The sequence below is a fragment of the Solanum verrucosum genome, unplaced genomic scaffold (genome assembly GCF_900185275.1).
Source record: "Solanum verrucosum unplaced genomic scaffold, falcon-dt-bn FXZP01000016.1, whole genome shotgun sequence".
NCBI classification, from domain to species: domain Eukaryota; kingdom Viridiplantae; phylum Streptophyta; class Magnoliopsida; order Solanales; family Solanaceae; genus Solanum; species Solanum verrucosum.
The window spans coordinates 982,022-1,010,004 of NW_026020243.1; the positions used below are offsets into that span (position 1 = coordinate 982,022).

At 33.8% G+C, this 27,983-nt stretch overlaps 4 protein-coding genes and 2 non-coding genes across 6 annotated transcripts; 3 read left to right on the forward strand and 3 right to left on the reverse strand.

Moving 5' to 3' along the window:
- Positions 1-134: 134 nt before the first annotated feature.
- LOC125833013 (putative pentatricopeptide repeat-containing protein At1g02420) lies at positions 135-3,273 on the reverse strand. The gene is made up of 2 exons (XM_049512178.1): positions 1,616-3,273; positions 135-259 (listed from the first exon to the last, which is right to left on the reverse strand). The coding sequence occupies exon 1, from the start codon at positions 3,271-3,273 to the stop codon at positions 1,756-1,758; it is 1,518 nt and encodes a 505-aa protein (XP_049368135.1). The 3' UTR covers positions 135-259; positions 1,616-1,755.
- A 779-nt stretch (positions 3,274-4,052) lies between these two features.
- TRNAK-UUU (transfer RNA lysine (anticodon UUU)) lies at positions 4,053-4,124 on the forward strand. The gene has a single exon. It is a non-coding gene; the product is annotated as a tRNA-Lys (tRNA).
- Positions 4,125-5,480: 1,356 nt separating this feature from the next.
- TRNAK-UUU (transfer RNA lysine (anticodon UUU)) lies at positions 5,481-5,552 on the forward strand. The gene has a single exon. It is a non-coding gene; the product is annotated as a tRNA-Lys (tRNA).
- Positions 5,553-8,199: 2,647 nt separating this feature from the next.
- Positions 8,200-9,978, forward strand: LOC125832905 (uncharacterized). Its single transcript, XM_049512087.1, is given in 2 exon segments — positions 8,200-8,793; positions 8,795-9,978. Coding segments are annotated over 2 exon segments (1,602 nt in total). The 5' UTR covers positions 8,200-8,241; the 3' UTR covers positions 9,845-9,978.
- A 2,978-nt stretch (positions 9,979-12,956) lies between these two features.
- Positions 12,957-17,816, reverse strand: LOC125832948 (uncharacterized). Its single transcript, XM_049512120.1, has 8 exons — positions 17,380-17,816; positions 16,901-16,991; positions 16,664-16,806; positions 15,750-15,993; positions 15,105-15,209; positions 14,348-14,530; positions 13,558-13,762; positions 12,957-13,473 (listed from the first exon to the last, which is right to left on the reverse strand). Exons 1-8 carry the CDS (start codon positions 17,814-17,816, stop codon positions 12,974-12,976), a joined length of 1,908 nt encoding a protein of 635 aa, XP_049368077.1. The 3' UTR covers positions 12,957-12,973.
- A 2,403-nt stretch (positions 17,817-20,219) lies between these two features.
- On the reverse strand, positions 20,220-23,615 carry LOC125832901 (uncharacterized). Its single transcript, XM_049512083.1, has 9 exons — positions 23,358-23,615; positions 22,798-23,002; positions 22,595-22,685; positions 22,372-22,517; positions 21,987-22,230; positions 21,781-21,885; positions 21,499-21,681; positions 21,172-21,376; positions 20,220-20,752 (listed from the first exon to the last, which is right to left on the reverse strand). Exons 1-9 carry the CDS (start codon positions 23,575-23,577, stop codon positions 20,262-20,264), a joined length of 1,890 nt encoding a protein of 629 aa, XP_049368040.1. The 5' UTR covers positions 23,578-23,615; the 3' UTR covers positions 20,220-20,261.
- Between the last annotated feature and the right edge of the window lie 4,368 nt (positions 23,616-27,983).

Genomic DNA, 27,983 nt, shown 5'->3' on the forward strand with positions numbered 1-27,983 from the left:
TGGCCTTGCTCTAGTAGTAAGAGCACAACACATGATGTGCGAGTCGAGTGCATGTCACAAGTTTGAACCATGCAGCAGACAAAAGCCTGGTATGTATGTGAAGGAGGATTCTACCAAGTTCCAGACCGTGCATAGCGTCCTTGGAATTTCTCAGTTATGAGGAAAACAAACTATGGTGGCAGGCTCCAAACTAAAGCATTCATTCCAAGGATGGTCGTGCCTTGCAAAACGAAAGAAGATGTCGTGCGTCTGGTGTCATCTGAAATGAGAAATAAAAGGTGTCAATATAATGGCAACTATTGTGTCATTTCAACAATAACATACCCGTGTAATCCCACAAGTATGGTCTTGGGAGGGTGGTGTGTATGCAAACCTTACTCCTACCTTGTGAAGGTAGAACTATTGTGTCCTTAAATGACTGCTAAATGAATCATTGAAGAATTGCCTTGTGTTAACGCACTGACTCAAGGCCCCGTATAGTGAGAATGAGTGCATGGTAATTGGTTGCGCAAAGTTACAACTTGTTTAATGGGAGAGCATCCTAATTTTAACCAAGACGACATCCAAATAAGGGAAACATCACAATGGTAACTTCGGAAGCATAATACAAATTCTGTGAGCTCTTTGAGGTTCCCGTGAATGCATTTTCCACTGTGTTCCAACACTGACCCCAAAATTACCCTGCTAATTGAAACTTCTTGAGACAACCAATATTTAGATGTAAACTCTAACCCACAAGTTGAAAAAAGGGGGGGTACAGGTAGTCTCAGGAAACTAGTATTGCTCCCTCTATTGGTTTTATTCGCCACAAGGTAGAATCAGACCGTCAAGCATTTGAATGATGCTTAACTGCCTATGTCGGATGAGTTAAGCTATCAGTTTCTGCACAGATCAGTCTCCTTCCCGTGTTGACTATCTCTCACAATAACTCACTTCTTGGGTAAGGCCAACAAGGGATTGCAAGTATTGAAGTATTGTGCATATAGGTAAAAATTCTTACAGGTGGATGTATAAACTGTTGAATTTCCTCGAGACAACAGAAACGTGTTTAGTGCAATGATAAGGGTAGTCTTAAAATGATTTAGATTGTGTTCAAATCGCACTTGCGACATTCTAACATTTTTCTTTGGGTAGCCTTGTTAGAATTCTGGCTCCACAATTATATTTCACCCCAACACAACAATTAGTCGGTTTGTTCTGGTACACTCTTAACTATTGATTGCAAACCAGATCGCTCTAACAGATGTTAAGAGAGTAGTAGAGTACCACAACATGCATACTTACATCATACACTTGTGGGGTGGAGTGCTGGCTAATCCCATGTGCAGAAGATGGAAGTAGTGGAATTAGGATGCTACGATGGATGTGTGGGTATGTTGGGAGCAATAAGATCAGGAATGAGGATGTGTGGACATACTAGGAGCGATAAGATAAATTATTAGCAGAAAAGGCATTAAAAAGCAAAACAACAAACAAAGAAATGATGCTTTTTTTAGAAACAAAGAAAATAATGTGGACCCCAATTTGTTTGGGACTGAGTCATAGTTTTTGTTGTTGTGTCCAAAGCAAATAATGCAATTGATTTTCTAAATTCCGAACACATAAATAGACAAACCTCATTTGTAGAGTTCTGGATTAGAGGCCTGCAATAATGATTGAAGAGCCCACTGCTACGTAATCAAACCAATTCATCAGGTTGAGGACCGAAAAACTCATTGGACAATAGCGAGGTACCGGAATATGAGTCAGCATTCATCAGATTACAAAGTCGGAACTTGATTGTTCATAATCCGCTTTATCGTGTTGGATCAGTTGTGTGGAGGAACCAAAAGCAGCCATCCTTTCTGACAAAAGCTTAAGATCCTCCTGTTTATTAGCCAATTCCATAAGCACCTTGATCCTCCTAAAAGAAACATTACTTGGTTTTTGCCCTTTATTTACCATTTGCAAGAAACATCTTTCTGCCTCCGCCAACTTTCCAAGATCACAGAGCAAATCAAACAAAATATCAGAGACCAAAATATATGAGCCAAATCCTCTCTCCATCATGTCATCCCACAACTCAAGTGCCATCTCCACTTTCTCATGTCTCCTGCTCAACCTGATCAGAAACATACATGACTGTGTACTCGGTAAGCACCCAGTCTCCTTCATCCTCTGGTACAAAGTCCACGAACTTCTTAAATCATTTATCCAAAAAAATGACCTTAAGAACACATTATAAGTAGTAGCATTGGGGCTCAAGCCATTTCTAACCATCTCATCCATCAAACCGTATGCATCCCCGATCCTCTTCGCAATGCAGAAGTTCCTAATCACAGCATTATAAGCAGCCACATCCGGATAACATCCATACTCCCTCATTTCCTTCAAAATGTGCCTCGCCTTATCAGGTTGCCCAACCAACCCCAACCCTCCAATTAAACTTGTATAAGTTATCACATCAGGAGTGATATCCTTCTCCCTCATCTCCTCCACCACCCTAAACGCCTTCTCCATCTCTCTTCCTTTACAATACACATCCACCAAACAATTAAAAGAAACAACATCCGGCTCAACGCTCAAATCCCTCATCTCCTTAAAGAAAACCTCTGCATCCTCCGACGACTTCCAACCAGACAATAGTATATTAAAAGTCTGGTTATTTGGCCTAAACTTGTACTTCAACCTATGATACACATTCCTAGCATCACTCATACTTTTCTCCTGACACAAAGCCCTTAACAATGCATTAAAACAATCAACACCAAATTCATTCAACAGTCTCTTAAAACCCCAAAAAGACTCAACAGTTTCCCTAACAGAGCAAACCTTAGCAACTCTACCTAAAACAACTTGAACTGTTCTGGGTGTTATCAAAGATTGATCTTTTCTCTTCATTTCCACTAAAACCTCCCAAATCTTATCGAATTTACGATTCCTACCAAGTACATACAAAATGGTATCTAAAGAAAACCCAGTATGATAAAACCCTTTTCGCTTATCTGCATATTTAAAGAACTCTAAAGCTTGTAATGGGTTTGAATGAGAAAAACGTACCCTTTTGAGAACTTCGTCGATTAAATCGTTTGATAGTTTGATTTGTGATGATTTCAGTGCTTGTTTCAGTCCTTCTGGTGTCTGTGTTATTGTAATGATGCGGTAAAGGGTTTCAACTTCTTTGTCTATGGAAGCTGAGGGTTGAGAATGGAGAGAAGAAGGAAGAAAATGGGTCGTTGGCCTTTTCAATTGAAGAGCAATAGAGAGATTCTTGTAGCAGAAAATTCGTGCCATTGTTGGGAGCTTCTTGTGGAGTTTTGAAAGTCTGCTATTTTTTTTTGAGATACTAAGGGGAGCAAAGCAGAGTAATAATTTTTCGGAAAATTTTATTTAGACATTCGAACTAAATTTCGTTTCAATCGAACCTTTTTATATCGTATTAAAATACTTTAATTAAGCACTTTCGATTTAACTTTTAAAAGTTGTTTTGCGTGAATTCTTGTTCTAGTTAGATAACTAAATAAAATTTGTCATTTTTTAATTATATGCATTCATTGAAATAAGGCATGTAAAATTTCATACATATTCTACTTGAGATTGATATATGTGATTAAACGAGATGATATGAGATGCGGTTTACTCTAACATAGATGAGTGAAACACATTAGCACATACAACTTTTAAAAATATTTTATTTGAAAATGTATAAGATTTGAGATGTTCAATTGAAATCTTACTTAATTCTAGTGTGTAGTTGGAAATATCCTACATTAAGGAGACGAACGTTTATCAAGCCAAATAGAAATTACAAGCAATATAAGTGATACTCCAAGTTTAGAATAGGACTTTAGTATGAAATTGTCTTTGTTAGGAAGCGTTTTACCCTAAATATGAAACTTTTTCATATAGATCTAAATTTAATTAGCTTAGATATACGAATAGAAAATAAAAAAAGAAAAGGAATTAAAATAAGAGTTACGTAACGTATTGTCAAGAAGGAACAACTTTTTTTTAAAAAAAAAGAATCGTACATAGTTAATTAATAACATATTTTTATCAATTTTGATCAATAAGCCGTCTTAGCTCAGTGGTAGAGCGCGTGGCTTTTAACCACGTGGTCGTGGGTTCAATCCCCACAGACGGCGTATTTTACTAAATCATAATATTTTGATTGTTTTCTTTCATAAATCCATTTATTCTTTTTATTTTAGTTAATATTTTCTTTCCTACATCATAATATTTTTGATTATGTTCTTTCATAAACCCAGTTATTCTTTAATTTTAGTTATTATTTTCTTTCATAAGCCCAATTAATCTTTTTATTTTAGTTATAACTTACATAAAGTGACATGTCTATTATTTTCCCCTCATAAACTCAACCGTTTTCTATTGACAGTATAAACTAAAAAAAGGACATATGTGTATGGAAGGGTATTGTAACTAAAAATTTGATCTCATATTATGTTTGATTGTTCGTGTGGGAAAGTATATACTTGAAAAAATAAAAATTTATGTAATCGAAGAAATGATTATACTTTTCGATTCTCAGGAAGGGAAGGGAATTAATTGCTAGCAATTACATTCTTCAGTCTTCTCATTTCCTTGCTATCTAGTTCTTATCTGACCATATTCAAATAAGTTTCTTCCTTACTATCAACTAATAAAGTTACTATATTAATTTCGTTGACATGAGTTATTGATATTTGAAAGAAGTAATATAAAGTTAAGTTGAATGAGATGATTGATTGTTACATTGTGTTTGGACATGAAAACATAATTAAATTTTCAAAACAAGATCCATGGACAAATAGGATTATTGGAGTTGAACTTGCTTATATGGTTTTTGTGAAATCAACTCCGAGCTAAAATTATCCTAGCACAACGTGCCACACAACACACCGTGTCAAAAGGCTTTAAAGGACCTTACTTTCTGCAACTTTGAGCCAAAATTGTCTTAGCAACTCGTGTCACACATCGTTGGACATGTCGTATTAAGGTGTTCTTGTTTTTTAAAATAAAATTTATTTTCTTGTAATTTTCTCTTATGCACACATGGTTCTCAACTCCCGAGGTCTACCTAAGTTAATCTTTTTAGACTTCTGTTCAAACTTTGAAGCTCTATTACAATCATTTAGCTCCAATTCAAAATCAAGTTCCACTCAATAAAACACAAATGTTAAGTATGTAATGTTGGAATTCTAATTCGAAAACGATTAAAACATTCAAAATATATGAGAAAATGTAGCTAAAAGCTTATATTTCTAGTCGAATGGCAAAGTTCATGCTATTACATCCATGTAATCATATATATTTGAAAGATAGTTGAAATAACAAAATAATGGTGCTCTTCTAAAAATTAGGTACTAAATATTTATTCATATTAGATGTTTATGTAAAGTCAATAATTTTAATTTAGCAATTAAAGATTAAAGCACGAATACATGATTAACTAACTAATAGGTTTATGAAAAATACATATTGATATTATTTGTAACAAACAAGCCGTCTTAGCTCAGTGGTAGAGCGCGTGGCTTTTAACCACGTGGTCGTGGGTTCGATCCCCACAGACGGCGATTAATTATGTGAATATTTTTGTTTGCATTAAAAAATAATTGGCTTGATTAATTATGATTTTTTTTATTTGCACTAAAAAATAATTGAGGCTCAAGTATTTGATAAAGTTCGATCCCAAGTACTGAAGTATGATTTTTTTTATTTGTATTAAAAAATAATTGAGGCTCAAGTATTTGATAAAGTTCGATCCCAAATATTGAAGTAATCTCTCATAAAGAACTTCTCCCATTGAAATGAATCATAACAAGGTGCCATCTTTGCAAGAAAATGACTACTTCAATAAGTCATTTGTTCGGGAAGATAATTATAAAAAGGTGTCATATTTTCTAAAAGTAACTTCAGTGTCTAAAGAAGAATACGAGGTGCCTCTTTTGTCAAAGAATGACTATTTGAAGAAGCCATCAATTTCAGAAAATAACTACAAAAATGTTATATATGTTTCAGAAGTACCCTCAATGACTAAATCAGAATGCAAGGTGCTTGTCTTTGCCAAAAACTGACTACTTCAATAAGCCATTTGTTCAGGAAGATACTATAAAAAAGTGTCATATGTCGCAAAGGTGCCCCAGTGCCTAAAGAGGAACACGAGGTGCCTGCTTTGCCAAAAAAATGACTATGCAATACGAGGTGCCTGCTTTGCCAAAAAAAGAAGAAGACTATTTCAAGAAGCCATCAGTTTTAGAAGATAACTATAAGAAGGTGACATATGTTCCATAAGTATCCTCAGTGCCTAAACGAAAATACAAGGTGCCATCTTTGTCAAAAAATAACTGCTTCAAGAAACCATCATCAAAATTTGCAATTCTTTATTCATTGTGTTTTCCTTTGCAATTGTTTTGTCATTTAAATTATATTTTGAAAGTTTCTAGATAACTGTTTCAATTGAATACATGTTCTTCTAATAGAGATTTTTCATATATCTATTCCTCCAACATTTGTCAATTTCTTCACATCAATTAAATAGCAAAAGACTAAAACATAACATCCAAGAGTTACACTCCATATTGAAGTGGAGTGCGCGCGCAATTTTTCTCCTAGGAAGTAACATTATATTATCCTAGTTGGTAATTCTTGCATGGTAATCCTTTAATCTCACTATGTGAATTTAGCGTGCGTTTTGGAGAATAATATTTGATCAGTTCAGTGTTGATATGTGTTTTAATATATAAAGAGAGTAATAATTTAGGTAGGTGAATAATGCATAAAAATTCCATAAAACTATATGACAAAATATAACTTACACACCTAAACTATGTGAGAGTCTTATTACGACATAGTTTATGTGTCTAATAATACGGAAAGCATAAATTCAGCGGTACTACGACCTCACATAATTTAGGTGTGTGACTGATAATTTCGTCATAGTTTTGAAGGGCCCTATGCATTGTCCCTAAAGAGAACAATGAATAGCACTAATTGAGATGTGAAACTCACGAAAAAATAATAATTTTTGTATGTTTTTTGTCCATTTAATATTTTTTTTCTACAAAGATCTTGTGCCTTTTACATTAAGATATTCAATATTTTATGAAGAGATTAACCATAAAACCTACTACAAATTTTTAAAAAATGAGGCATCTAATATTTTTAAAACTTAATTAGATAGTTGAGGATTGTCTCGTTTAGTCTTTATACTTTTAGTCGTAGTGTTCCTTTGGGAGTTTCTTATTAATTCTTCTCTATTATTATTTATTGTTACTATACTTCAATTATCGTATTATTTTGTGGTAGTGACTGTTTCATTTTTTATTTGAGTTTGCATGCTTTCTTTAATATTTTATCTTGGCTTCTTCACTCTTGTTATTTCTTTCTCAAGCATAAGGTCTGTCAAAAATAACCTATCTTTCTAATAGGGGTAAGATTTACGTATTTTACACACTATTCTTTGAAGATCCTACTTGTGAAATTAAACTAAATTATTGTTATTATAAGTTTAATTTGAGACCTAAGCATAGAATATTGAGTAGAAAGAATAAGAAGAAAAAACAATATAATAATTAGATTAATGACATTTTCTGCCCCTCTATTAAATTTAGTTCTTGTGATATTAAATATTTAATAATCAAAATTCAAATACTTGAAATTTGCACTTTTGATTCATTTTATTTGTGCTGAGCAACTTTCACATATAACAAACACAAAAATTATATTTGTATGTTATAGATATAGTTTGCATAATTGCGCTCCATAACAAATTATATGTTTGCTATGAAACTTTTAATTTGTATAATTTGCTACAAATTAAATAATATAACCATAGTTTATACATTATAATTTGTATAATAAGATCTGTATTTGTATAATTATAAATATATATGACGAAAAATATATGTATTTGTATTTGTATATATACTTTTCTCTCGCTTTATACAAACAAAAACACATTTTATACATTTTATATCGAAATGTATAAAATGACTAATTGTATATCGAATCATATGACAAAAAAATGAGATGTTTGCTACGAATTACAATTAAAATAAACTATGGCTATATCATTTGATTTGAATTAATAATTTGCTATTTCATACAATTCTCTCTATTTATTTGCGGGCTAAATCGAATATGTAATTATTAAAATATATAATATATTTTTAATTAAAAAAATTAAATTATAATAAATCATACACCTTATATTTTACAATCCCGCCGGCCGCCTTCTTTCATTTACAATACCCTAATTCCCAAATGGGTAGGCTTTCCTCCGCCGTAGAAATCCCCGACGACAGGCATCGGAGCCACCGGGACGGTGACGGCGGCCGGTACTCACCTCAACGGAGCTCACACTACGACAATCGACGCCGCTATCGAAGTCCTAGTCGTAGCCGTAGTCCTGTCAGAAACCGAAACCGTAGCCTGAGCCGAAGTGTTAGCGGTAGCCGGAGTCGGAGTCCGGTTTATAGTCCATATAGAGACCAGCAAGCGTCACATACTAATGGACGAAACAACCGGCGATCGTTTTCTCCAGATCGTTCGTACCGGAGACCAAGCCCTACGAATGAACCTCCTAGGAGATTTGGACGGGGGAAGAAACCATACCTTGATCGAGATCATAAGAGTGGAAGAACTGCAGATTCTGATTCGGATGAAGAGCTTAAAGGCTTGAGTTTTGAAGAGTACCGGAGGCTAAAACGTCAGAAATTGAGGAAACAGTTGAAGAATTGTATTTGGAATTGCACACCAAGTCCACCTAGGAAAGAAAATGAGCCGGAATATGAAGAACCTGATGAAATTGCAGAAAAAAATCGAAGACGAGATGGTAAAGAAGGAGGATGGATCCAAAAAGGATGTGAAGAAGTCAAAAACTAAGTCTTCTGGAAGTGAATCCAATTCCAAATCTGAATCAGATGCATCAGATTCCGACTCAGAGGCTTCAGATTCTGAACCGAGGAAATCTAGGAAGAGGAAGAAATCCAGCTCTAGACGCAGGAGTAGGAGATCGAGAAGGAAAAGTGTGAGTGAATCGGAGGAAGAGTCTACTGATGATTCATCATCAGAAGAAGAAAGGAACAAACGAAGGAAAAAGTCGAAGAGAAAAGAGAGTAGCAGGAGACATAAAAGGGGTGGTAGTAGTAGGAAGAAAAGAAGCAAAAAGAAAAGCTATTCAAGTGAGAGTGAGAGTAAAAGCAAGAGCGAAAGCGAAGATGGTGAAATTGATGATTCTGATGCTAGTAAGAAGCAAAAGAGTGCTCTGAAGAGTAAGAAAAAGAAGGAAGAGGATAGTGACATACCAGAAAAGAGCTTGGAGTTGAATGATGATGCTGGAATTAATGAGATGAAGGCTGATGAAGCAATGATTGATGAAGTTAATGGTGAGGTGCTTGAATTTAAAGAACTGATTGAGGCAAGGAAGAGAAGTAATTTTGAAGATGAGGCCCCAGTTGGTCCAATGCCCTTGCCAAGGGCTGAAGGGCATATCAGCTATGGTGGGGCACTTAGGCCTGGTGAAGGTGATGCTATTGCCCAGTATGTTCAGCAAGGGAAGCGTATTCCACGTAGAGGTGAAGTGGGTCTTTCTGCTGATGAGATTTCAAAATTCGAGGGTCTTGGCTATGTGATGAGTGGTAGTAGGCATCAGAGGATGAATGCTATTCGTATCAGAAAGGAAAACCAAGTTTACAGTGCTGAAGACAAGCGAGCTTTGGCCATGTTTAACTATGAGGAGAAGGCTAAGCGTGAGCAGAAGGTTATGGCTGATCTGCAGCGCCTTGTGCAACGCCACATTGGTCAGGATACTGAAACTTCTCACGATCCATTTGGAGGGAAGTCTACAGAGGCGGCTGATGATTGATCCTTTTGTATGTTGTTTACTTAAATTTTGGTGTTATTGCTGATATGTGTAGAAACTTGATTGTTTATCTAGAAAGTGGAGATTGATAATAACTTGTCGTTACTTATGTGTAAGCTGATAATATTTGGATTTTACTGATACTATTTCACTGGTTTGTGTGGTAGTCTAATGTAATTAGAGGTAGACCAGACTTTGCCAATATAGGTTATGCTTTGCCAAATTTGCTCAGACATTTTCTGCAGATTGTGAGTAGTCAAATTTTCACATGGCTCCTCAACCATTGTCCAGTTTTCTGCTACCCTTTCATACCAGTTTCACCACATAAGAAAAAGAAATTAGCCCATTGTCCTTTCTTTGAAACGTAGCCGAGTTTCCACATTTTACGTAGTTGCCCCTGTCCACTTCAGTTCACAAGAGGTTATACCATTACTGTACAGGTTCTTATGCATTATCACCCGTTTGCCACTGGAAACACCGTTTCCCAAGTTCCTTTTTTGACTTGCATGTGTTAAGCATGCTGCCTTTGAACATCATTTAGTTGGTGAGAATTTAGGACATATTTTCTTACTTTTTCTTTCTTGAAGTTAAAATCGGCTGAGTCATGGTCGTTGAACCCTAGTTAATTTTTTGCTTAAGTGTCATTCTGCTTTAGTTCATTCATGTGTATATTTTGCTGATCTTACGAGGTTTGTATTATGGTTCTCATCTCTTATGTGTGGGCTGACATGTGATTCTACTGTTTGATTAGTTTAAATGTGATCTGGGTCTCGTAGCATGTTATTGAATAGCTGCTTGCTGTTTTTTTAGTTGTTAATGCATAAGATGCTTCTTAGCTGGCCCTAACACCATAATTTTTAAAAGAGGTTGCTTTTTTGCTTTAGCACAAGTGTTGGTGTACTAAACTTTCTGATAAAAGTAGTAGTTGTGCTAATCATATGTGTTCATGTATGTATAGTATAGATCAATGCCCCATTGGTTGATGCTTCATCCGTTGATATGTAGTTATTTTGTACTTTCTAAATCAGCCATCTGATTGGTCCTGTTGTGTTTTCAGCTATGCAGCTATTCTTCTGTTCTATCTTTCTTTGGTTGTTTGCTATTTGTTCTTCCAAGTTAAGTTAGATGTAAAATTTAGCGCTGCTTTGAGAATCCAGACAAAAATACAATGGGATCCTCTGTTTTTTTGGCTATCGTGTTGATATTACAGCACTTGCACTTTCTTAGTGCTGCAACTTTTATAAAACTTAGCCTTTCTCAAAAAGCTGGATGAGGCAGTGATTGTTTTAGTGATATGCTGTTTCAAATTATATGGATGATTTCGTGACTGGTGTATTTGAGTGTAAAATGCCATTATGTGTGCTTCTTCAGTTGACTAAATGCATGTTCCCATCTATTCAGAGTAAACTTTACTGGCATATTTATAAGTTCTGTTAGTTTCCTACATTGAAATCATAAAGGTCCATTGAAGTATGCCCTAGGACTATGATGATCTGACTCTTTGAAAACATTGTCGTGTGCATATCGGATCCTCCAACAGTAGTGCATTCTTGAAGGATCTGACACGGGTGTGACAACATTTTTGGAAAGACCGAGCAACATAGCTCTAGGAAACATTGTGTAGCTTTATTGACTTTGATTGCAACCTGTAGTTTTCATTAAATGAATGTAAAGACCGAATTTATTCAACGATGCCACTCATTTAAATGCTTATTTCTTGATCCTTGCACCTGTCTGTTTGAAACCTTTTAGACACATGTCAAGGCTTATATGACTTTGTGATATTATATGGTTATCTGTTGTTGTGTATATAAGATTATGCCCAAAAATGAAATGCTGACTACCACTTTTTGAAGTTTTATCATGTATGTTACAAAGGAACCATTTGAGTATCTTTTATGATAATTGTGTTCCAATTGCAGTATGTTGTCCTTTTTAAAGCATGTGTTGCAATTTCATTCAGAATCTCCTGCATAAAGGCTTTTCCACAGTTAATATTGAGCAATTGTCTTTGAGCAGCATGAAGGAGAACCTTGGAGCAACGATAAAATTGTCTCCATCTGACCCATAGGCGTTTTGTTCGAGCGGTGGAATCAACCACTGATGCTTGTGTCAGGGTAGGCTGCCTACAACACAATCCCTTGGCATGCGTCTCTTCCCTTGACCTTGTGTGAACACGGGATGCTTTGTGCATCATGTTGCCTTTTTTTTTTTTTTTTTTACACAATTCTGATGGTTTATGCAAACTTGGGTTTGGTTATGGTTTAGTGTCTGGTTCCAGGTCTTTAATTGCAATATTCCTTCAGTTATTCTTGAGAATTTTCTTGTCAAATAATCAGAGTATATAGTCAAGATGTATTCTAGTCAGTATTTTTGAAAGCATATTTTAAAGTTGGTTAACTCAGAACCTGATCTAGATATTCTAAAGAGCTTGTTTTAGGCTTCTATGTTCTGGCTTCAAACTTATGTGTGCTTGGTCATTCATTTAGCCTATGTTGTTCCGACTCTTCAAAACTATTGCTGAGTTCTGTTTCAAGTTCTAAATTCATAACCTTCAAATATTGACTCTGCTTGTGAGATTAACTTTGTTCTAATTCCATCCCTTATTGAAACACTTTAAAAAGGACCAGACATATATACCTCGAGAGCCTCAAATCATTCAAATCAAAATAGAACGAGCACCTATAAGTAAGGGAGAAGGAATTTCGACTTGAGAAACTCCCATAATACGAGGGCTAGCTATTTCTCAAATCATTAAACTTAATCATTTTGATAAATATTTATGAACTTTAATATATAGTTGAATAAAAAAGAAATAGTAGTATTTTGCTAGCTTACCCTTGTCCTGCCATTTGCTTTAGCTGCAACCTCTCTTGACTTAATTTTAGTTTGAGCCATTTTTGACTAGTCTGTTCTAAAATATTTCATATATTTCCACTGTTTTAGACCTTAATATAAAAAGACCGACATTCATTCTGAAACATATTATATAAAAGTTAAAATAGGACACACAAATCGAAATAGATGATTCATTATAACAAAAAATGGTAACACAAGTAAACATGTAGGTAATCAAAACCAAAAACTAGTTCAAAAACTTATAAATATTAGTAATTCAACATCTCTAATTGTCTATCTAGAAGCTACTTGATCTTGAACTTTAGTTGTAGTGAGCCCAAATCCAAAAGGATAAAGTGGATCATAATTTTTATCACCAACATTCATTGGCAATTGATCCACATTCTTAAACCAAGTTCTTGACAACTTTCCTCTAAACTCATAATCACCAAACAACACATCAGCCACACCTTGTCCCTCAGAGCCAGGCAACCATGCAGCAACAAGTGCATCAATGTTGCTCAAATATGACTGCACAACTAATGGCCTGCCTGAAATTAACACCACAACACACTTTGTGTTGCCACATACATTGCTCATTGTGCCAATTCCTCCCTTAGCAATTGTCAAATTCATACTGTCTCCTGCTGTTTCTGCATAAGGTAGCTCACCTACTACAACAATTGAGTATGAGAAGTTGTTCGACTTTAAAAACTCCGTTGTGGGACTCTCACTATACACCACTTCTGTGTTTGAATCAACGCTAGCTGTTATAGCATCCAAGATAGTAGTACCTGAATTTTTTTTCGAAAAGTCATACTATACTCCATCTGTTTCATTTTACGTGTCTTAGTTTGACAAGAGTAAGAAATATATACCTATTGTGACATTGTTTCCTTCAACTCCTTGCCAAGTAATTGTCCAACCACCACATTGATAGCCCAAATTATTGGCGTGACTTCCAGCAACTAATATTCTTGATGCCTTTTTAGGCAATGGTAGCATAGGGTCATTAGCATTTGCACCATTTTTCAATAACACAAGTGATTTTCTAACTGCTTCTCTAGCTAATTCTCTATGTGCCTGTTCCGAAAAAAATAATAAAAACGTCACATAAAATGAAACAGAAAGAGTACTAGAATAACATCTTTTAAGATATAGTTCTGTTTTAAAATAAATTGAGTGAACACAACATTTTTCCAGAACAACACGAGATACTTCATGCATCAGATTGTCTTCTATTTCAAAATTGAGTGAACATGACAGCATTTTTCCAGGACAACACAAGACACTTCGTGGATTGATGGAAAACGCGAGATACTTCATGCATCAGACTGTCTTTTTTTGTTGTGTTTCAAAATTGAGTGAACACAACAGTATTTTTCCAGGACAGCACGAGATACCTTCTGCATTAGACTGTTTTTTTTTTAATTCAAAAGTGAGTGAACCCATCATTTTTCCAGAAAAACACGAGATACTTTGTGCATTCATGGAAACACGAGATACTTCATGCATTAGACTGTCTTTTTTGTTTCTGTTCTGTTTCAACATTGAGTGAACACGACAACATTTTTCCAGAACAACACGAGACACTTTGTGCATTTATGGGAAACACGAGATATTTCATGCATCAGACTGTGCTTCTTTTGTTCGGTTTTCAAGACTGACCTGACTTCCGACGTGTTTAACTAATTTATAATCAGCCAAAGGATTCTCAAAAAGACCCAATGTAAATTTGACTCTCAAGATCCTCCTCACAGCATCATCAATTCTGGTCATGGGGATAAAATTATTTTTCACCAAAGAGGTCAATGTATCAATAAATTCTGTATAGTTCAAAGGGACCATGATCTGCAAAAAAACCACAAAAATAATCAGATGAAAATTCAAATTTCATAACATCTTGATTCTTGACATAGTACGTAGTCTCTCGATCTATTTTATCGATCTCCAAAAAGAAATTTGGTCCAAAATATTTGTCGATTTAGCAAAGTTAAACGACATATAAAAAAGACTAGAGAGAGTACTACACCAGAAGTTTAAACGACATATGAACATCAAAAGTTCAAATGACAGACGAAAAAGATCAAATTAAGTAGAACATCAAAGTTTAAACGACGTATTAAAAAGATCATAAGAAGTTCAACATCAAAAGTTTAAATGACATGAAAAAGATCAGAAGAAGTACAACACCAAAAGTTTAAACACATATAAAAAAGATCAGAAGAAGTATAACATCAAAAGTTTAAACAACATATGAAAAAGATCATAAGAAGTACATCAAAAGTTTACACGATATACGAGAAAGATCAGAAGAAGTACAACATCAAAAGTTTAAACGACATATAAAAAGATCAAAAGAATTACAACACCAATAATATAAACAACATATGTAAATGACCAAAGAGAGTACTAGAAAGCTAACCATGTCAATGCCAGCTTGAACCCCAGCCAACACTGAGTGTGTATAATTTGAATGAGGTGGTGAGGTAATTCTGTCAATTCCTTCCCAATCTGAGATAACAAATCCCTAAAAATAAAGAAATCAAAACTATTAGTTCTCAACTATCACTAAAAATTGCAGTAAGAATGATAAGTACCCCTCCATCCTTAATCAGAAATCTCGAGTTCTCGAGCTTTTGACCCTTGGGAATAGAGTCACCTTTGTCCTTAATCAGAGATCTCAAGTTCGAGCGTTTGACCCTTGGGAATAGAATCACCTTTGTCCTTAATCAGAGCTCTCAAGTTGGAGCTTTTGACCCTTGGGAATCTAGTCGCCTTGTCTAGGGAGCAATTTAGCCCCCCAAAACGGTATTTTCCAACACGATTCCGAATTAATAGATCCCCAATATGGGAATGGACACCAAGTGGTAAACAAAAAAGCAATTAAGTATTGAGCAACAAGAATTGTGGTGGAGTAGTAAGTACTCCTTCGTCCTTAACCAGAAGACGGGACCTTGGAATAGAGTCTCCTTTGGTAGGGAACTTTAGGACGCGTATAACCAGACTCCAATATATTGTATATATGTAAAATAAACATTAAAAAAAAGTGAAGTGGTTAATTCATTACTCTGAAATTTAGTGTGCCCTTGAGGAAATTGGTAACAAGATCATGATTTGCATGCATTTTAACTCCATTCAAACTTGAATATGAAACCATAATAGTAGAAACTCCCTTGATGATTGAATGATAATAAGCAGGCATGTGAATGCTTAACAATGTGTGCCAATCAGCCACTGTGTTGTTTTCATTGATCCCTTTTATTGTGCCACCATCTCCAACAAAGTGTTTTGCACATGCCACTACCTTTTCCCTACAAAAAAAAAACAATTATTGTACAAGTTCATATTCAACAACATATCAGTGTATTTCCACAGGTGAGGTCTAAGGAGGGTCGAGCATACACATATCTTACCCCTATCGGAGATACTATTTCTGAAAGACACTCGAATCAAATGACAAATGTACTAAGTTCATATTCAACAAACATATATACTAGTGTATTCCACAAGTGAGATCTGAAGAGGGTAAAGTGTATGCTGACCACCGTACCTTCAATAGAGACTATTTCTGAAAGATCCTTAGGTCAAGTAACAAATGTACAAGTTCATATTCAATTAAAAAAAAGAAGAAGGGGGGTGGGGGTTAAAGTATAAAGAAATACGTCAAGAATGAAAAAAACATATATATAGTGTAATTTTAAGACAAAAGGAATTCAGAAGAATCCCTTACGCCTTTTAGTGACCATAAACCTCTACGAAGGGGTTCATATGGACCCCTTTATCCCCTTAGTGAGAAATTAATCCTAATCTTAATTTTTGGGGTTCAGGTATCCTTTACCCCTATAATTATTGATTATACACTTACTATACATCAAATATACATCAACAACGACTACAAATCTATTATATCATAAAAATATTATTTTTAATCGACTGAGTAAAAATGTTAAGATTAAGATATGTAAATGTAAATTAACTTACTTTCCACCAACATAAGGAATGCCTACTACATTAGTAGGTAAGTCCCCTTGTAAACCAGGTATAATTTCAGTCATTTGTTTCACAATTTGTGGATCCTCACTATAACTCTCATAGCACCTACCCCACCTTGGGTCTCTACATACCTGCAAAAATATTCGTACAATCAGATCACTTATAAAATAATTATATTATAAATAATAAAATTCTTAATCTCTATTATAACATATTAAATTATACCGCAATGCATGGAGCAAAAGCATAAGGAATGCCAGTAGCTCTAACTTCAAGAGCTGTTGCTACACCAATTCTTTTCACAAGTTCGGGATCTCTACAAAAATTAAAGCAAAAACAAAATACAAATTATTATGTAATTTGAGAAAATTAAATATTTAATTTTCCTAATACAAGATCATAATTTAGTGACATTTACTAAGGGTAACTATTTTTATAACAAAAAAACAAAAAACAAAATATAAAAAGTAAACTTATAAGAAAATCATTCAAAGATTTTTTTTTTGTCTACCTAATATAATTTTTGAGCGAAAGGGGCTCTGCTAAAGAAAGGGCACTCTTAACATTTTTTAAAAAACCCTCGGGGTTTGAAAAGGCACTCATACCTTATACTTTAATAAGGTTATTGAATCGTCAGTATATAAAAGTTAAAAAATATTTAAATTAGAAAAAAATATTTAAATTAGAAAATCTAGAAAACATACCTAGTGGCACCAAGTCCAATATTATGAGGAAAAATAGTAGCTTTATAAACATTATTATGTCCATGTACAGCATCAATCCCATAAATCATAGGTATCCCTAACCTACTAGACAATGCTCCTCTTTGAAATTCGTTCACCATATCAACCCATTCCCTGGCTGTTGCTTCAGGTTTTGGCACACTTCCACCACCACTCAGTAAACTCCCTATCCCGTAATTTTTCATGATGTCAGTTGTCATGTTTTTTCTCTCGAGTTGTGTCATTTGCCCAATTTTCTCTAACAATGTCATCCGACTCATTAGATCCTTTATTCGTGCGTTTATTGGCTTGTTGGGATCCTTGTAGAGCAAGTAATCTCCTTGTTGTGCCATGCATGAGTCCCATGTTGAGAATAGTAGCACAAGTCCCAATAAAAGGATTGTAATTCTTGATTTCATAGATGATCACTTAATAACTTAATATGAAATATTTCTGTAAATAGACAAAATGATAAGAGTAAGATAAGTAATTTTTATATTTTTTTACACTCAAACAACACTAAACAACATACACGGCTCATACACGATCTAATATTTCTACCGTTAAATACACTAAAACAACAAAAGAAATATTTCAAGCCCCACTCTAGTAACATAAAAAAAATGCATACACAATCCAATTTGTATACCGTTATACACTAAAATAACATAAGCAAGATCTCAAATTCTACACACTAATAGCATAAATATACATACACGATCTATTTTGTACAGAGGCGGACCTACATAGAGTTCGTCGGGTGCTCGAGAACCCATTAACCTCGTCTCGAAATATATATATCTATGTAGAAGTTAAGAGGTATTTGTATAAAATTATCATAGAGCATCTGATGAACAAATGATCTAATTCGTTCATTGACTCTTGGGTTGGTGCTTAAGACTCTTTTAGTGTTGTTGAGCCCGAGTCTGCATCTCACTGTTAACATATCTTTTATATTTTTGCTTCCGCCACTTTCAGAACACCCACAACATAAGTAAGATTTCAAATTCTACACAGTAATAACATAAAAATACATGCATGATCCATTTTTTACATCGTTATATACTAAAACAACAAAAGTAAGATCTCAAGTTTTACACACTAATAGCTTAACATAATCAATCAGATCAATTATTTTGTTGTTAATATATGGATTAACAACAAAATTAAAAGTGGAGAAACAGAAGAAAAATAATGAAAAGGATATTATTATGTATGTAAAAACAAACAAAAAAACACCAAAATTCACCCAGAAATTCAAAAAATTATCGTGCAAAAAATAGATGCAAAATAGTGAATAACAAATATTAATAACGAAAACGTACCAAGTAAAAGAGATGAAATTAGTGAATTAGTTTACATACTGGAAATTTTATGAAGCTTTTATAATATAGTATTTGAGTAGTATTAGTATTTTTAGATGATTATGATATCTACAAATTTAATTAGTGATTATGATCAAGATTAACGGTAAAAACTATAAATCAGTTTAAGATAAACACAAATAGCTTACACGTAGGATTTTTAAAAATTATTTACCTTATTTATTTAGCTAGAAAATATGTTTATAATTTTCTTTCCAAGATAAGATTGTGTCCTAAAAGGAAAACAATTAATTATACTTTATGACAAATATTCATAGAATGTCGATTTATGGTCAGTAATAATTACTACAAGATACGATTCTTGAATTTAACTTTTATACACTAAGCAAATTTAAATGATTTTTATATTATTGGATCACCTATATAAAGAGTTAAATATTATATGTTCTATATTAAGTGAATTGTTGGAATATGTTATATTTGGACATAAATTAAATGTTGTTATTAATACTCTTTCTCGAAGAGAAGGTTATTAAAAAAAAGGGTAAATATGAAAAAAAAAATCAACAGTCTTTTTTCTAGTCCTGTTACTGATAAATTCTTATTTTAGTTCTACGAAAAATAATATTTTACTTGCAATGTAAAACAAAACAAAAAAAAATCAACATTTTTAATTTTTAATTTTTTTGTTACATGGGTGAAAAGTTAAAGTATTGTTATATATGGGTTATTTAAGTGCTTAAATTGTACATTTAAGTTTTTTAACCCTTTGGTTATTTCTGTCGTTTAAGTAATTTGATACGATATATTCAAGGTTATGTAATATGATATATGTTATTTGCAAGATGATTTTGGGAGAGTACGTCGATATGATGTGCGGGATTGGGGACATTCGTTGGGCTTTTTTCTTCGAGAGCCTAATATTGATTGATGAAATTTACGGCGTAGTTAATAAAGGTCAATACGTAGAAGGGATTAGAAACAAAACTCAGAGAGATAAAGAGAGTTGACTTCCCAAAATGCTAAATTCTCTTTCAAACCTGTGGTCCCTTTTAGCCACTTGCTAGTTGGATCTGGTGCTCAAATAAAATACTATTAACATTTTTCACGCCCCAATAATTTCAACTAAATCAGTCTTTTTCACCATTTCTAGCTTGGTTAAATTATGTAAGTGGATTTTCTCTAAAAGTTCTTAACATAAAAATCTCAACTTGCTTTTTGGAGCCCATATACTAAAGGACTAGTAGTAGATCACCAAAATCGAGCAGAGTCAAAGCTACTAAATCCTGTCAAACTCGTAAATCAACACAACACAAAATAACTAAGCCTCATTTTCATAAATGCTCCATTTAGGTTCATTTACAATACTCTCAGGCTAAAATATATATTACATGGCAAAATTCACAAACTTCAATAATGATAAATAACAAGATTACTGGCTTAATTTTGTGGTAAGTTTATACCACTTTTTGTTTTCTTGAAAGCCAGTGCTTGCACAAATTGTTGACAAAATGACTTTGCATTACTCATTTTTCATGTTTAGTAGTTGGCTTTCACTGGCTTAGTTGTAAGTCCAAATCCAAAATGAAACAAAGGATCATTGTGTGAATCATCAAAATTCATAGGAAGCTGATCAACTGACTTGAACCATGTCCGGGCGAGTTTACCAGTAAAGCCATAATCGCCAAATAAAGCGTCAGTAACGCCTTGTCCTTCAGTCCCGGGGAGCCAAGCAGCTACAAGAGCATCTATTTTGGCAATGTAAGGCTCCATCACGACTGGACGGCCAGAGACAACGACTACAACACACTTCACTGCCCCACAGACGTTGTTGATGGTGCTAGGGCCGGGTTCAGTTATTGTAAGGTTTGAGCTATCGCCAAACATCTCTGCGTATGGGACTTCACCCACGACTACAATGGCGTAGGAGAATTTGTTGGACTTAACAAAGTTAGCGTCAGGGTTCTGTTGGTAGACTACTTGTGTAGAAGGATCAACTGTTTTCTTGATAGCAGATAAAATGGTGGTTCCTGTCAAGTTATGGAACGCGTATCAAAACCGGAAAAATGATGTGTTGTGTGAGAAGGAGTAACAGACTGACAGTATTATTTACAAGGCTAAGTAAAACAACAGAATAGAGTTGGTGTAAAACGCATGTAATATGCTGCTTGGACACTCCTACAATGCTAACACACCCATGTCGGTTCCAACAAAACTGCATTACTTTTTGAGGATTCGACACACATCCATCAACATTTTTGAAGTGTCCAAGCAACAATGGATTAAGTATGTCTAGAAAGGAGGAGGAAATCACTGTATAATTTGATCAATCACGCACATTATGTGTTGTTCAAACGCTAATGATCGCAGGCAGATGGTAGAAATTGTTGCGTCGTGTCACAATAGAGATGTTGTTAAAACTACAAAATACGAGAGTGTGAAGACGTACCAACTGTAAGATCATTGCCTGCAACGCCTTGCCATTGGATTGTCCAGCCTCCACATTGGTAACCTAAGTTGTCTGCATGAGTTCCAGCAACAAGTATTTTTGGTGCTTTCTTTGGAAGGGGAAGCAGTGGGTGACTAGGCGTTTTTCCGTTCTTCAAGAGCACGAGTGATTTCCTAACTGCTTCCCTTGCTAAGTCTCTATGCTCCTATAGAAAAGACAATGAAGCAGGTTAGATTTAATACAAGCAAGAGCTATACCTATGTTGCTCGGACTATCCAAAAAGCCCGAGCAACATAGTATTGGGATAACTAAGGTAACATTTTTTACCTGGCTACCGAGTTGGTTTGCCAAGCTAGGATCAGACATTGGGTTTTCGAAGAGACCCATGACAAATTTAACTCTCAATATCCGCTTCACAGCATCGTCAATTCTGCTCATGGGAATGATATTGGCTTTCACTTGAGAAGTCAAAGTATCGATGAATTCTCTATAATTCTCAGGGACCATAATCTGAAGCATAGACAAAAGCCATAGTGAATATAAAGAACTAGTATAACATATCCAAGATAAGATGATCGAAAGATCTGTCTACGAATTTATATGACTAACCATGTCAATTCCTGCCGTAATTCCAGCTTGAACTGAATAAGAGTAATTAGCATGAGGAGGGTCAGTAATCCGGTCAAGCCCTTGCCAATCTGAAATGACAAAGCCCTGAAAGATAAAAACCAAACGAGTTTGGGTTATACTGGAATATATCCCGACTTGACTTTAACTGGCGGAATTTTACTACCAAGTGAAATGATCATCTTTACCCTGAACTTGAGCTTGTTCTTCAGGAAGCCAGTGATAAGGTCTCGGTTGGCATGCATCTTTCTTCCGTTCCAGCTTGAGTAAGACACCATTACCGTTGAAACACCCTTTCTGAGTGAGTCATAGTATGCAGGCATGTGGATGTCAAATAAATCATTTGAGCTGATTATAGTGTTGCTTTCATCAACGCCATTCTTCGTGCCACCATCTCCCACAAAGTGCTTAGCACATGCTGCAACCTTAGTCCTTAATCATATGAAAGTTCAACAAACAACAACATCAGCATTGATAGTCAAAGAACCATAGATGATTCATAAGAATTTGCTAGTATAACTAACACATCGTCAAGGAAATGATGAGGATCTAAAAAGGGATAAAGATTCATACTTTCCGCCAACGTAAGGAACACCATTCTTAGATTTAGCTGGCAAATCTCCTTGCAGACCAGGGATGATCTCAGTCATGCTTTTCACAATCCTGTAATCTTCACTGTAACTTTCATAACAACGGCCCCATCTAGGATTTCTGCATACCTACCATAAAACAATTATTCAGACATAACATACATAGAGAAGCACCATATGCACAAAGTGTAATCATATCAACTCACTGCAATGCAGGGAGCAAACACATATGGAATTCCTGTAGCTCTAACTTCAAGTGCAGTTGCAGCCCCAATACGCTTCACCAATTCAGGATCCCTGCATAAAATTAGCAAATTTTTTATTATCACTAAATGAAAAGGAAAGGAACTTAAGAATCAAAAACCCGAAATTCTGAAAATCATTAATTATCACTGAGGATTCTACTTGCCTGGTGACACCAAGGCCAACATTGTGAGGAAAGATTGTAGCCCCATAGACATTGTTGTGTCCGTGAACCGCATCGATTCCATAAATCATGGGAATCCCAAGCCGGGTTGAAAGAGCACCCTTTTGAATCCCATCTACCATATTGGTCCAAACCTGAGCAGTGGCCTTGGGTGCAGGTACACTGCCTCCACCACTCAGTACACTCCCTGCCAGAAAAAATATTGAGGATGAACTCCAAAATACAAGACAATACTGAATCTAAGAGAATCCTTTTTCCCCTCTCCATGCCTAAATTAGTACAAAATTTCACTCACTTTTAAGTCTTAGGCCACAGTGATCTATCAATATCTTTTTTTCTTAAAGGCAAGACAACAATAAGTAACCAAATATATACATACTATACTATGTTGCTAGGACTCTCAAAAATATGTGTTGGATCATTCAAAGATAGTATCTCTTTGGAGGATTTGACACATGTGCGGCAACATTTTTGGGCAGTCAGAGTAACATAGCCTATAGATGTGCCTTTTTCAAAAAACCAAATGCATATTACAAGCATACCAATGAAATTTTGCTTCATAACATCAGCTGTGGCAACGGCCCTCTCAATTTGAGTCATTTGACCAATCTTTTCCTCAAGAGTCATTCTTTTCAGCAAGTCCTTGATTCTAACACCCAATGGCTGTTTTGGGTCCTTGTATTTCATGTATCCTCCCTCAGCTACCACAGTCCACAGGCATAACACCACAAAACCCATCATGGGTATAGACATTCTCCCCATTTTTTCACAAACCCTCAATATCCTTGTGCTGGAACAATCTGCTAAAAAACATACAAATAGCAAAAATCAATAAAACTACTAAATACCAGAGTCATCAAAACAAGAATACAGAATGTTGGTAAAAACAAGAATCTTTTTTTTTGTGTTGAAAAAGTTTTTTTTAAAAAAAAAACAGCTTAGCAAGACCACATACTAAACACCACAAACCCATAGTCATCAAAACAAAAATACAGAATGTTGGGGGAAAAAGAATCTTTTTTTGTTATAAAGTAAAAAAAGAAAGAAAAAGCAGCTAATCAAGATCACAAGATGAACACCATAGTCATCAAAACAAGAATACAGAATGTTGAGAATACAAGAGTCTTTTTTTGTTACATAGTAAAAAAGAAAGAAAAAGCAGCTGATCAAGACCACAAGATAAACACCACAAACCCATCATGGGTATTCACATTTACCCCATTTTTACCCCCCTCCTCAAGGGCCTTCTGATGGAACAGTATGCTAAAATAGTTTTGCGAAACTCATAAAAACAGCAAAACTCAATAGAACTACACAATGTTGAAAAAAAAAAGAATCTTTTTTGTTACAAAGTAGTAAAAAGGAAAGGAAAAACATCTAATCAAGAATACAAGCTAACCCCATCCCTCCTCATGGACCTTCTGCTAGAACAATCTACTAAAAAGCTCATAAAAATAGCAAAACTCAATAAAACTACTAAATAGTCTAGTTATCAAAACAAACATACAAAATGTGGAATAAAACAAAGAAACTTTTTTGTCACATACCCCACACCCCTTAATGGCCTTCTGCCAGAACAATCTAGCAAAACTCATAAAAACAGCAAAACTCAATAGAACTACAAAATGTTGAAAAAAAAAGGGATCTTTTTTAGTTACAAAGTATAAATCAAGAATACAAGATAACCCCAACCCTCCTCAAGGACCTTCCGCTTGAACAGTCTAATAAAAAGCTCATAAAACAGCAAAACTCAAAAAAACTAGTACTAAACAGTACTATAGTTAACAAAACAAACATACAGAATGTGGAGGATAAAAATAATCTTTTTTGTCACCCCACCCCACACCCACACCCACGCCCTTAATGGCCTTCTGCTAGAACAATCTTGTAAAACTCATAAAAACAGCAAAACTCAATAGAACTACACAATGTTGAAAAAAAGAAAGAATTCTTTTAGTTACAAAGTACAAATCAAGAATACAAGCTAACCCCCCAACCCTCCTCAAGGACCTTCTGCTATCAGAGTCTACTAAAAAGCTCATAAAAACAGCAAAACTCAACAAAACAAACATACAGAATGTGGAATAAAAAAATAAACTTTTTTGTCACATACCCCTCAATAGCCTTCTGCTAGAACAATCTTGTAAAACTCAATAAAACAGCAAAAAACTCAATGGAACTACAACTAATATACATACAAAATGTTGAAAAAAAAAAAACACAGCTAATCAAGAAAACAATATTTGCAAAGTGAACAAACTTACTTGTTGGACTTCAAGTTTGAAAAAAAAGAAGAAAATGAGTAGTCGTGCAGACAACTATCAGGCAAGTTGATGGGAATTTGTGTGTATATTATGTGTGTATATATAGAAAATATACAAAATGGAAGATGCCATCTACTTTGGGGAAAATAACAAAAATGGTCACTTATGTTCAATGTAGATTTAAAATAGTCCCTTAAATATATTTCTTGACAGTTTAGTCTTTTAAATTTGTCTAATATGAGCACTTTTAGTCTCCGTCTTAATTTAACAAATTTCGCTTTGCTAAATTTTATAAGAGCTTTGGGTGGGGTTGGGTTTGGGGGGGGGGGGGGATATTGTGTTTCTATAGTTTGATGTAATTTTTTGAGGTGCAACACTTTTATGTTAGTTTTGTTTTAAAAAAATTTCATAATTTTCCTCAAATTTAATGAATAGAATTTTTTTAAACATTAGATAAAAACAAATAAATGTTCACTTTTGACAAATTTACAAAGGGTTTATTGGACATAAAAAAAAATCTTCCAAAAAGTACTTTAAACACATTGTTTAGTTATGTGTTGGATAATTTTTTTAATCTGAGCTATTCAAGTAATGAGAAAATAATTCACTCACAAAACTTTAATTTTTTTTTCAGTGAAATAGTTGTTTTTCAAATATTATTTTCTTAATTTTAATTCTTAAAATCTTTATTTTAAAGTATAATCAAATCTATATTCAAACGCCTATTCAAACTGTTCAAAAATATATTTAAGGAACTATTTCGAATCATATCCCAAATATAATGTACCATATTTGTAAAAGCATTTCTGAATGTCACTCTAGCCGTTCTAGCGGAGTTAGTGGGGGGTGGGGTAGGGGATAATAAACTTAATAAAAGAAAATAATAATTTTGAGTCTGAATTTTTGACCAATAGTCCAATACTATGGAAATTTTATCCGTTGGTTACGTTTTCCAATAAAAGTTTTTTTTTTCTGACAATGTCATAAATACAAATTAATGATTTGTCCATTTGGGCCCATATTATGGGGCAGATATTTTGACATTATTTATAAAACAAGGGCTTCAAGTTTAACAAAATGTGCCAATTGAGTATTTTACAAGTTATGTTTTAAAAAATAAAACTTTAAAAAACTCAATGATTAATATATATTTAGGTCCCCAACGGCTATTGTCTACTTTTGTAAAGGTCAAGATGTATATTATTAAAAAAATATTGACGTTTAGTTATATGTTAAAAGCATATTTGAGGTTTATTGTATGTATTAAGATTAAGATATTTGAATTTGAATGTATATTTGAGTGATTAAGATGTTGTTTCTAGATATGAATACTAAATAATTATGACTGTTTGAATGTGTATAATCTATTTAGTTTTAAATATAATAAATTTACACTTCAAATAAAATATTTATATTTGGTGCTAGTGGTTAAGTAATGGTTGGTGTTAGTGGCTAGTAATGATGGTGATAGATTTGTAGCGATTGACACAATAGCGACGATTGGTAATGGTGGTGATGACTGAAAAATGTGTGGTGGTTGACGATGATGTTGGTAATAGTTGGCAATAGTGCTAGTTATGATGGTGGTGACGATGGTGGGGGTAGTGGTGACTAGTTATGATGGTTGTGGTGACAATGGTGGTTAGCGATAATGATGGTGATTAATCGTTATGATGGTATGATTATGATGACAAAGATAGTTAGTGGTGACGACCGGTAATTATGGACACAATGATGATATAAATTATCCATGCAAAAATATCACTCAACGATATTAATAATAAGATCTTTATTTTGAAATATTAATGATTAAGAATAATTGCTTAAATCTTAATGTAAACAAATGCAATTAGTAACCTAAAGTATGACCATTTAGATTCAAACCTCTATTAAGGGTAAACAAATAAGACTTTTAATCTTCAATTAATTAAATTATGCAATTTTAATCCCTTTTTCTTGTAGTATTCACAAATTTACCATAATTACTAATTCTCCCACAATTTAATCACTAATATCCTATTTAAATTTATATTATTATTCAGTATTTCACGATAATATAGTTATACAAATAGTTAAATATCACACATTTTCTACATAAATGTTTAAAAAATACATATTTTAATTTATTTAAAGTTAAATATGTTGAGAAGTATATCACCAGGACCAAAACAAAATTTACCCATAACTGATATATATATATATATTACACACACAATTTTATTATTTATTTTTAAAAATAACCTTGGTGAATCAATAATTTGAGATGAATTTGGTGCCTCATAAATATAACTGTTCAATTCATTATGATATGGATATAAGAAATAAGACCACAAATTAATCTTCATTTATACATGAACTCACATACATGACATTTAAATTAGGGACTATCCATTTGTAGATTATATAATATATTTTTAGTTACACAAAAAATATATTTAATATTGGAAATAATGATCAACTAATTTATGATTAAAATCAATTTAGATCTAAGCCAAATTCAATCAACTACTTCTTAGAATTTATACTATATTTAGGTCAAATTAATTGTATATATATGAATTAATTTTTCATTAGCGTGAGTTGTCCAATTATGACTTGTAATAAGGTTAGATTTCTATATTAATGATTGTACCAAACATCATAATACTTCCTTATGAATCCTAAATTTTCGTGTTGCGCCGTATACGGATATATAAATTTTTTTTCATTGATTCAATCAAAATATCTTTGGGCCGAGAATACTATGCATTTTTCAGTGATAATTTCAATGAGAATATTTGGTTGTGCCATCTTTATTTACAAATTTGGTAAAAAAGTTAGTAGCTTTAACTCAAATTCTGTATTTATATATATATTTTCAAAAAATACTTAATGTATATAAATAGTCTATACCATAACCAGTTC